At 33.0% G+C, this 11,682-nt stretch overlaps 1 protein-coding gene across 1 annotated transcript; it reads right to left on the reverse strand.

Annotated features, from left to right (window-relative positions):
• Window positions 1-6,004: 6,004 nt before the first annotated feature.
• Window positions 6,005-11,472, reverse strand: LOC109166743 (deoxynucleoside triphosphate triphosphohydrolase SAMHD1 homolog). The gene is made up of 19 exons (XM_019315636.1): window positions 11,162-11,472; window positions 10,237-10,274; window positions 10,097-10,119; window positions 9,574-9,680; window positions 9,439-9,490; window positions 9,279-9,363; window positions 8,943-9,033; window positions 8,603-8,638; window positions 8,431-8,498; window positions 8,281-8,343; window positions 8,060-8,115; window positions 7,864-7,937; window positions 7,673-7,765; window positions 7,486-7,587; window positions 7,293-7,373; window positions 7,108-7,205; window positions 6,954-6,969; window positions 6,439-6,549; window positions 6,005-6,333 (listed from the first exon to the last, which is right to left on the reverse strand). The coding sequence occupies exons 1-19, from the start codon at window positions 11,387-11,389 to the stop codon at window positions 6,226-6,228; spliced, it is 1,530 nt and encodes a 509-aa protein (XP_019171181.1). The 5' UTR covers window positions 11,390-11,472; the 3' UTR covers window positions 6,005-6,225.
• Window positions 11,473-11,682: the final 210 nt, after the last annotated feature.

An 11,682-nucleotide genomic window follows, 5' to 3' on the forward strand; every position in this document is an offset into this window, starting at 1 on the left:
AGATTTTATATATCAGTGTTTATGATTTATATTAAGTGGCAAATTTGCTCGTTGTCTAGCAACCCAGTTATATAAATCATTTGCTATGGAAGATATATTTCTATGTAGATATATACCAATTTTGTCATCTTCGCATAAAAAGAAAACATAATATCACTGGTTGAAATTATACATTATTGAAAACCTCTTTGTAGACGACATTAGTAGTAGCAACAGAATCTTGTCCACCCTCGTCTAGGATTAACACCTTCATACCATCATGCTGGGTGACTCAGGAAAAAGCCACATAAAATTGACCATTGTCCATTGCATTACGATTTTCTCTGAGAAATAAATGAGCTCGGATCTATATGTACTCCATATAATACATATACTATAGTTAATCCGTTTTCTTTTTTAAATAGTTATTCGGGGATCATTTAGAATTTTGAGTCAAATAGTATTATTCATTTCCTTAGCTTTTTCAATTGGCCTAATTTATTTGCTATTTTTAATCATAGTCAATTATTTTTTTTAATACATATCAATCAATTAGTTAATTATTAATAACAGATTTTTTTTTTAATATTTTCAGTCAGTTATTAATTATAGATTCTTTTTCCAATTTACATATACTATTGTTAATCCGTTTCCTTTTCGAAATAGTTAATCCGGATTATTTTTAATTTTCTATCAATTATTAATATTCATTTCTTTTTTAATTGACATATAATTAACATAGTCATGCAATAACGTAGTAACAATCTTCTTTGTGCAAAGTATTCTCAAAATAGTTGTACTCATTGCATAACTATATTTCATATAAAAATCAATAAGTTCAGAACCATATGTATCCCATATAATACCTATATTATAGTTAATACATTTTCTGTTCAAAATAGTTAATCGGAGATCATTTTTAATTTCCAGCCAATTATTAATATCAATTCATTTCCTTTTTTAATTGGCATAATTTTTGTGCCATTTTTTTATCTCAGTCAATTATTATTGTGTTATTACATGTCAATTAATTAATTATTAATAATAGATTATTTTTTAATATTTTCAGTCAATTATTAATAACATATTCATTTTCCAATTTATCTATACTATTATTTGGGCGGTTTAGTAATTTCCTTTTTCCATTTGAATCAATTTGTGATCATTTTTAATCAAGTATTAATATTCATTTTCATTTCTAATTGCTTAATTTTCGTACCATTTTTATTCTCAGTTAATTATTATTTTTAATACTAATTAATTAGTTAATTATTAATAACATATTTATGTTTAATATTTTCATTCAATTATTAATAACAAATACTTTTTCCAATTTACCTATACTATAGTTAACCCGTTTCCTTTTCGAAATAGATAATATGGGGATCATTTTAAATTTTCAGACAATTATTAATATTCATTTTCTTTTTCAATTTGCCTAATTTCTGTGTCATTTATATTCTCAGTCAATTATTTTTTGTAATACATATCAATTAGTTAATTATTAATAACATATTATTTTTTTTTTAATATTTTAAGTTAAATATTAATAATATCATTTTCCAATTTACATATACTATTGTTTAGACGGTTTGGTCATTTCCTTTTTCATTTCGGTTAATTTGAGACCATTTTTTTTTAATTTTCAATCAATTATTAATATTCACTTCATCTTTCAATGAGTTAATTCCAGCAATGGTCCCCCGAGTATTGTGATTTTCCACAATTCGTCCTTGACTTTTAATTTGGACAATTTAATCACCTGACTATTAAAATCTTTCCAATTGCGGTCCTTCCGTTAAATCTTGGTTAATGGGACGTCAAAACAAGGGGTAAAAAGCGTCCTTTCCCTCCTAAGGGTATATTTTATCTTCATCTTCATTCCCCCAATGTTGTATCAGGCATATATAAAACAGAGCACAAGTATATGAATAAAATAAATTTCGAGATTCCTGAGTGTTGCTTTTGGGTGTTCCCGGCGTAACAACAGTCGACCAACCTGTTGTCGCTTGGTCTTGGGAAACTCTCCGGCGGTATGCTTGCCGATGAAGCGCGTGTATTCTCGACCGTTAAGGAAGTAGTGGTCGCCGCCATTAATGCAGAAGCTCGCATGGGTGCTTCCCTCATTCGTCTCTTCTTCCATGACTACTTTGTTGATGTATGCAAATTATTTTAATTTGTACCTTTACTGCATTGGGAAAGAAACAGACTGATATTAATGTATTTATCTTCTCCCAGAAGATATTATCTGCAAGGTTGTGATGTACCTTCACCGGAGAACAGACCGTCGGTGGTAATAATATACGCTGAGTAAGGCTGTAAGGGAAAGGACAATTTTAACCCTCAAATAGACGCCAACTTAACCTTATATTAACGGAATGACCTCAATTGGAAAGAATTTTATAGTCGGGTGGTTAAACTGTCCAAATTAAAAGTCGAGGATCAATTGTGGAAAATCATCATACTCGGGGGACTATTACTGGAATTAACTCTCTTTCAATTCACCTAATTTCCGTGTAATTTTTATTCTCAGTCAATTAATCTTTTTTACATATCAATTAGTCAATTAGTTAATTATTACTAACATATTCTTTTTTTAAATATTTCTAGTAAATTATTAATAACAAAATACTTTACCAATTTACATATACTATTGTTTGGGCAGTCTGACCATTTTTTTTTTTTTTTTGCATTTAAGTTAGTTTGGTATCATTATTAATTTTCAGTCAATTATTAATATTCATTTCCTATTTCAAATGACCTAAATTCTGTGCCGTTTTTATTCTCAATTAATAATTAATTTTTGTGATATTTTTTTTTAAACTATAATTTCGCATATGAACATGGTATGAATAAATAAATAAAACAAATACATATTCAAAATAATGTAAAACCATGCAATCTTGCAAATTTAAACAAAATACAAAAATTTAAAATTATATAAATATAAAATAAAATAAAAATATTGAAATGGCCATGGACAAATGCCTGTAAAATGTCAACCATCAATCATAGGAAGAATGTTTAATCCTGAAAGGCATAAATGGCTAGGCTCTCAACACGAAAACATTTTATTAATAATTTTCAATCCAACTTCTCAACATTCACAGCTTTTAACAAATCTACCATCCTTTGCATCACATTGCTTGTTTCACACCGAAGTTCCAATAGGACTTTCAGCCACATCTCCATCCATAAAGTCCTAAAAGGCAGGAAAAGTCAAATAACTAAATAAAGTTATACAAAAAGAAAAAAATGTTAGTGGCAAATAAGTAATCACAAATGTAAACAATACTGCACCTCATCAAAGAAATCATAATCTTCCTTGTTACAAACATGCCTAGGAAAAATTGCATCATTGAATTTTCTCACAACTGTGTTAAAATAGAACTTCAAAAAATTAGCAATCACAAAAAACTCTTTATACAAAAAAACTCAGCCTTCTTTAAATCGTTCCGAATACTTTTGAACATAATCTTTAGGAATATGCGCATGAAGAAAAGTTTCCTGAAATTGAAGTGTTACAAAAAAATATAGTAAAAAACCATATGCATAAACAAAACATTTTGAATTAAAAATATTCAAACTATAATACAAAAAATACAATGCCCCTTCATCATAAAATATGCACTCTATAGACTTCACTGTTTCAACACCTCTTCTCTCTAAATCTTATAAATACGCACCACTCTAACTTTTATTGCATTCCACTGTTCTTAGGATAAATTTATACTTTAAATTCATAATTTCTAAACCGTAGATTTATAATTTAAATACAATAGATTCATAATTTCTTTCCACCAAAAAAAATATTCATAATTTCTTTCCACCAAAAAAAATATTCATAATTTCTATACTATAGATTCATAATATCTGTACTGTAAATTCATAATTTCTGTACTGTAAATTCATAATTTCTAAACTGTATAGTTATCAAATTATGAACATATAATTATCTGATTTGTGAAAACAGAGTTCAACAATTGAAATCTGAAGTATAAATTTTATGAATCTACAGTATAGAAATTATGGATCTACAGTATAGAAATTATGAATCTACAGTATAGAAATTATAGATATGGAACCGTGCCCAACTTGTAAGGTGGGCACGTGTTCACAGCATAATTTGCCTATGGTAACCCCTCCTTTGTTTAGCGGAGTATCATGGAAGCCCAAGGTGTTATTTGAGGTAATTGCATATGGAGGTTTTGGAATGGGAGCTCAATGAACATTTGGGAGGATCCATGACTACCTTATGTAGATTCCCCTTTCATTGAAACAACCATGCTAGTAGAACTTAAGTTAGCAAATGTATCTTCTCTCATGAACATAGAAAAGTCAGGGTGGGACGATGTTGAAATTTTGAGGGATATTATCACTTAAGAGGATATGGAACAGATTCAGAGTATCAATATTCCTAATTTCCTATTAAAGACTATGCAGACAAACTCATTTGGAGCAAGGAGGAGAACGACATTTATTCAGTTCGTAATTGTTATAGGGCTTTCGCTGGAGAGTCCCCCTCTCTCCTGAATATAGGTGGTCTAAGATGTGGAACCTCCCGATCCCCCCTAAGGTTAAAATGCTAGTTTAATTTGGCAGGCGTGTAGCGGTAATCTACCTACTGCAGCGAATCTCCTTACAAAGAAAGTGAACTGCCCTCAGGAGTGTATTCATTGAAACCATAACTCATGTATTCATCCCATGTGAAATAGCAGCGGTGTGTTGAAATTACTTCAGTAACATTTGTTTTGTTGGGGCTGACTAGATGGGGGAATGGATTGCAAGGAATATGGAATTAATGTCCGAGGACCGAACTTGCCTGGTTCTTACAATGTGCTAGAAATTATGGAACACTATAACAAGCTCTGGAATGGCAATGTTGCTCTGGGAATAATTTTTTTTGAAGAAACTGTTGAATTGCTTACCTTCCATCAGCCAAAAAGAGGAAGCTCCGAATAATCTTTAGAATCCTAGCTAATGATTTTTGATAATTTTTGTAATGTTAACTTTGTATTTGTTAAACTGTCCGCAAATAAAGTTACCCAGGGTGAATTCCATTTTTGGTCCTACTGTTATAGGGGCGTTTCCAATTTCAGTCCACTTTAATTTTTTTTGCCACTTTACAACCACTGTTATTGAATGTGTTCCACTTTTAGTCCACCGTGAATATTTCCGTCAAGAGACGGTATAATCAAAGGATATTTTGGTCTTTTTATGTTTGTCTCTTCTCTTTTAATCCAGGCGCTTCGTCCTCCTCCTCCAATATCCGAAGATGGCTCTTCGAACAACGAGAATGGGAAGCCAAAGCTACATCGTTTCGTTCGTTCCAACATGGGTCAGCGAGGTTTCTTAGGTTTTAGATTTAATGTTCTCATTTCTTTAGTCAAACATAGTATTGGATGAGAAGAAAGGTCAAAACACCCCTAGATTACACGACCTTTTGATGAAAATACTAACGGTGAGACTAAAAGTGAAACACATTCAATAATAGTGGTTATAAAATGACAAAAAAATTTAAGGTAGACTAAAATTGGAAACACCCCTATAACAGTAGGACCAAAAATGGAATTCATTCAGTTACCCATTTACTAGCTAGGGAAATTGTATTTATAGCTGACCATAAGGAATAGAGGTCTACACCTCCCGCCTTCCTTTTGGAAGTACTTCATTCTGACTTGTTTTAATGCATGTTACTTCTTACATTAAAAAAAATGAAGTATAGCAAATTCTATTGTGATTTTCAAAATTCAATCTCTGATCAAATATACTCTTCTGCTGTCTTGTATTCTGAACCATACATTATTTCCTTCTATTGTTTACCACTAACATATACGATTTTTTATTTTTATTTTTATTTTTAAATTTCACCAATTTAAGAGGAAAATTGATTTTTTCACCAATTTAAGAGGGAAATTGAATGTTTGCAAATAGTTAAAAAGCTTAGTACAAAAACCAAATCATGCATTGCGGTATTCTGAACAATAGTCAAAGTTGAAAAAAAGGCACCTAACACTTCCAAGTGTTTATATAAAGTGAAAAACATTAATCTGTATTAGAAGAGCGTCAGTCAGATCAACAACTACCATGATTACAACTAAAGACGGACCGGGGGACAAATATATACAGTACAATTAATTGTACACCTACGTTCTTTTAAACATCTAATAGTGAGACTGAGGATTAGTGTTATCTGATTTGGTGCATGTCTATGTTCCTGAAAATATAAGCCCCACCAGGTCATGACTATATATACCTTGGGCGTTTCTTCTTATCAGGCGTAGCATGCACTTGGGTTTTTGTCCCATATGTTTTGAGCTGAAAGTTCTCGAAGGCCTCCGACACAGCTCCCACCTGTGTATGATTTTATCAAAAATTAGAGAAAGGTGGTAAAAAATGATTTAGCTTCTCTATTTTACTTCGTAAGAAAAGGGGAAAAAAGGAAATGTTCGCATGGACCAGATCAGGCTTTTTGGAGTAAACTCGAACGATCATGTCCTGATAAAATGCTGGAAGCAAGTGACTGACACGATCATCTTTGATGTGGAACTTCTCGTTACTTTCAAAATCCTGAAAAGAACAAACATTAAATCCGTGTGGCATTTATTAGACATATATAAGCAGCTCCACCTGCAAACATTATACTTCGTATTATATTTACAATTACAACTGTATAAATCAGCTAAGCTACTTATTAAGCACCAAATAGAGCTTAGAATATCCTAATTTCATCATTGGGGTTTGATACTGAAGGTAAGGGGTCTTTAGTATTCTTACCTTCTTTGAACAAGGTACAACCTATTCTAATTTCTAAACAATAACTAATGCTCAACCTTCCTAGGTAAAAATGTAAACAAACTCTTCTGGCCCATACTAATATCAGGAGGCAAATCTAATCAGAAGTTGCATTATAAAGGCAAAAAGAAACACCTAAGAAAACCAGATAACACAGATGAGGAAGGAAATTGAGATACCTTGAAAAATTTGATGCTGGATCGGAGAAATGGGAGATCATGAAAAGAACAGAATAGAAAGAGTATGATTTAGATGGCAGTATGAGACAATCACTGGTTATGAGAGTGCAGCATAGTAAATATATCCTAGATATGATCTTCCTACTGTACCTACCATTCAAGCGGATTTTTTCTTCCGCGAGTCAAATCAATTTTGACATTAGTTACAACGATATCTTCCTCCTTTAGCATAGGTGCACTTCCATCAGAGTTCTGCATGATAGAGAAAGGTCCATTAGAGACTGCACTGATGGCAATTGGCACAAACTATAGACACCATAGCAAGTGAATGTTGCAGACCTGGGAACAAATTATATCTTGAGAAGTGACATTTCTGAAATGCTCCAGCTTCTCCTTTGGTACAGCAAACTCATTACAGAACTATTGAACATTTTAAAAATACTTCAGGACTTGCCTTATAGTTAGCTTGAAACAGTATTTAGAGACTGAAGAAGTGATAATAGAACCACTGGTCAACGACTTTTATCTGCACCTGGTACAAGTCCCTTCTTCGAATTCTAAGGATGAGATCTCTGGATTCCTTCAGTTCTTGACAAGAACTGGTTTCAATAGTTTTCACTATTGTGTCATCTAACTGTAATATGCAGGCATTAAGAGACCATTTAAGATAGATATTCAACAAAGTGAATGGATTAAGACAAGTAATAGGCAAATCCAACCTGCCAGTATTGAGATGGTTCATCAATATAGGATGTGATTTTAAGATAATTATTTGCCTTGAGCAGGGCATCAACAATCATCAGTTCAATAGCCTGAAAAAGGAACCAACAAATAAAGAATTAAATGGTTAGAGCATATAAGTAGCAATCTGTCCAAATTGGAAAAAAATTATTAATGAATTATGAATCACCTTCACTTTTGCATGCATATAAACTGTTCGATGCAAATCAGCCCGTGAATAAAATAGCTTGTGGATAGTAAGATCTGAGCAAAATGATCAAATTATTATTATTTATTATTATTTTTTTAAAAAGACCCTAAAATGAAAACCAGTGGCAATAAAGGGATTGTCCTATTCAGGTGAGGGAATAGAAGCAAGTACTAACATTCCTTTGCACGGTAGCATATCTCATTGTCCATAACCCTCATTGTGTCGAAAATTCTGAATGAGCAGGGTAACAGCTCTTTAGGATTGCTTCTTAAGGGTATAAATTGATTGAAATTAAATTCAAATAGTATTTCATTCTTATAGGTAAGAAAATTCAAGGCCCTCATTAAGTATTTCAGCAATCTTGATAGAAGTAGGGCAAGGGTACAAATTTTACACCTTTCAAACTGGAAATTGCAACCAAGACCACAAGCTCGAGAGTCACGGGCTATATAATCAAATCTGAAAGAACATTAATGACCTGTAACTCTTCAAGAATTATTACGAGTGTGAAGTCACATCAAAAGAAAGTCATAAGCAGATTGTTACTTGTCAACATCTATGCCATTGCGCCCATTAGCAACAATATCATACAAGAATTGCTTTTCTTTCAAGCTCTGTGTAGGAAAAGACCGAAAAGTGGGTTAGAACATACTGTAGATTATTTACAAAGTGGTAAAAATGTTTTTTATTCAATATATGGCCCATGGCAATTACTTACATTAGATTGATCACTCTCAGAAGCAATTATCATTTCCTGCATTGGTAACAAGACATACATGATGATGCAATGAGAAGGTAAATACCATGGTTCTCTATCATAAAGCAATCAAGATTAAATCTAAAAGGGAAACAAAAATAATAAAAGAAAAAAAAAAAAAAAAAAAACAGACTCCAAAACAAGTGCCCCAGAGTCCAGTTGCTATACAAAAGACAACAAAGAGATGGAACTCAATGAAAAAAAAAAAAGACGCAAAACAAAACAAAAAAGAGGTAAGAGTACCAAAAACAAATGAAGAGCAGATAAAGCAAGAGAGAGGAAATATAATTGACAAACAAACCTTCACTTTCTTATGCTTCTCAGAATCAATGTCAATGGTATGTTTATCAACAATGTAGTCTATCATCTTCAAAGACATATCTTCATGGGACCTTGATAAATTTCATTTATAATAAGAGTTAATTAAGATGACTACATTGAGATAAGAAAATAGTATGTTTCCATGGATGATGGATATAGATCAAAGAATACTTGTTATATAGAAAAAAGTGAAGAAATGTATACATAAAATAACAAAGCAGTTTAAATGGTTAGAGAATTCGCTCTTAGATAAAATCTTTGTTTGTCTTATGTATGGAGACAACCCAATTTGTTTTAGGGAACACTGTAGAAATACCATTTGATGCCATTAAGAACTCGAGGAAGAAATTCACGCTCAAACGTGTGGCTGAATGGCCCATGACCGACATCATGCAGTAATCCTAGATACAATCAAGAAAAACATTAGAAGAATTTAGTTGAAGAAAAATTGTTTGAAGGCCAGTAAATGGATTTACCAGCAAGTTTCACTGTCTGAACATCAAATGCATCAATGCCAAGCTCTGAACCCTACAAGGACAACAAGCATGCACTAAGAATGGTCTATGCGACCACATGCTTAGAATAATAGCAAACCATGAATATAATCTCACTTGACTGGCTTTAAGTCTGTTTATAGCATCACTAGCCAGCCAATAGACACCAAGTGAATGCTCAAAGCGAGAGTGCACAGCCCCCGGGTAAACAAAGTAAGTAAGGCCTACACACAAAGATGAAGCTGACTTGGTCACATAGTATTGTGACACATAAAACAGCGCATATAATGGAATAAATAACGCCATGAACTTCTTGACAGAAGACATTATTGTAGCACATGGAACAGATACTCATCACAAAACAGAATCAAATAGCTTCTTAAATAAATTACCATAGTGGCATCAAGCAGAAGACTCACATATATTTGGAAAATTAAAGAGCAATATCCTTTTCCAGTTAAGGCGTATGTTTAGATTGAATGAATTTCAGGATGGACAGTATTTGTACATTAGCGATAACTCAATCACATAAGCACTGTGTGAGCAATTTTACTTAAAGCTAGAAATATTTTCATTTTAAAGCTCACATCTTCCAGGATTTAGAATTGCAGAAATTTAAAGATAAAAATTGACAACGCACCAAGTTGCTTCAAATCCCGAAGCCTGTACTACAACAAGAGAAAAAATGTTACTACAAACAGAAAAAGAAAACAAAAACTGTTGCATACTGCAAAGTGCAAAAGGAACTAAGGAAGAGAATTCCAGAATGATTAAACTTGCCTCTGAAACTGTTCTGTATCCACAAACTTCAGAGAAAGCTGCAATTAGTGGAAACCATAAATTCATAAGCACTAAAACTGCAAAAATTTTAGATCAAAGTAACAGAATGTATGCTTGCAGCTGGTAGCTCTTCTCTATTTTTTTTTGGCAATTGAGACAACTTTTGTTTAATTACACATGAGCATTTTTTTTTTTTTGAATTCCTCCGAGCATTAAGTGAAACAAAACCTGTACTTTAAGAGACAACTTAATTGAAAGCAATATATTCTCATTATATATAATATTGTTGACTTCCAATAAAATATAATCAGAACAGAAGCTAAATAGAATATTCTGTAAAACAATTTCGAGGACAGAAGCAAGCTTCACTCAACACACGTGCAAGTAAATGTTTATAAAAAATGTGCAACTAAAATTTAAACATCTAAAGATTAATATTCGTTTACATATCTAGTCGTTTTCACTGATCATTCCCCAAGGAGGAATTTAAACAAAAAAACATACAAAATACAATCAACCGAGTGTTCTGTATTTTCAAATATCTTCACTCTAATCACTTCACAAATAGAATTAATTTAAACAATCATTAGATCTCCTTTGACTTTCTCAGAAAATCATAACTTAAAGCATAGATTTACGTCTAAAATTCATACAAAGTCGCGTACAAGCTAGGCAGGCATGCATGATCATAAAATGACTAAAATCCTCCTCCTATTCACACTTCTCATTTCGTATACGGCAGTGCAATCTCCAACCGAAATCGAAAGCTCAGAAACAAAACCGAAAACCTCGAATTATCAACTGCTCCTAACTTTCAACAGTTCAAACATTAAAAAAAAAAAAAAGAAGAAGCAGGAATTCAAAACATAATACGCGGTCACAGGCATGCAAAAAAAGCATAAAAACGGAGTTTGGAGAAGCGTACAGGATCGAGATAGATGTTTCCGTGAACGTTATCGTAAACTTGCTTAGAGAATCGGCGATCATCGGCAGGCGAGGAGCAACTGTAGCTCGGAAGGGCGGCGTTGCTGCAAGTTACCATTTCTGATCTTCGAGGAAACCGTACCGCTGCAGAGACAGAGAGAAAACTCGCGCTTTCTGTTTCGGCGGAGGGGATTGAAGTTCGAAATGATAGAATGCGGTTGCGTGTCATTTATATATATTCAGAGGAGGGGACGCAGTGTTGAGGTCCAGAAAGAGGAAGAGGGAGTGGGAGAGGCGTCGGGTACAGGAATTTTGGAGTAGTGGTGAAGTGATGCCGCCAGAACAAAATAATTAAAAAGGTTCTCTCCACGCGAGGATGCCCGCGCGTGCCATGACGTGTTAACCACCGCTTCATGAGTTCTATGGAGTGAATTGCACTTGAGCAACATCACACGGTTACTCACATTTTAATAGCGGCCACATCTTTAGGGTGGTGGCGTAGTGGATAATGGTAGTGGCTAA

The sequence above is a fragment of the Ipomoea nil genome, unplaced genomic scaffold (assembly GCF_001879475.1).
Source record: "Ipomoea nil cultivar Tokyo-kokei standard unplaced genomic scaffold, Asagao_1.1 scaffold3105, whole genome shotgun sequence".
Taxonomy (NCBI): Eukaryota; Viridiplantae; Streptophyta; class Magnoliopsida; order Solanales; family Convolvulaceae; genus Ipomoea; species Ipomoea nil.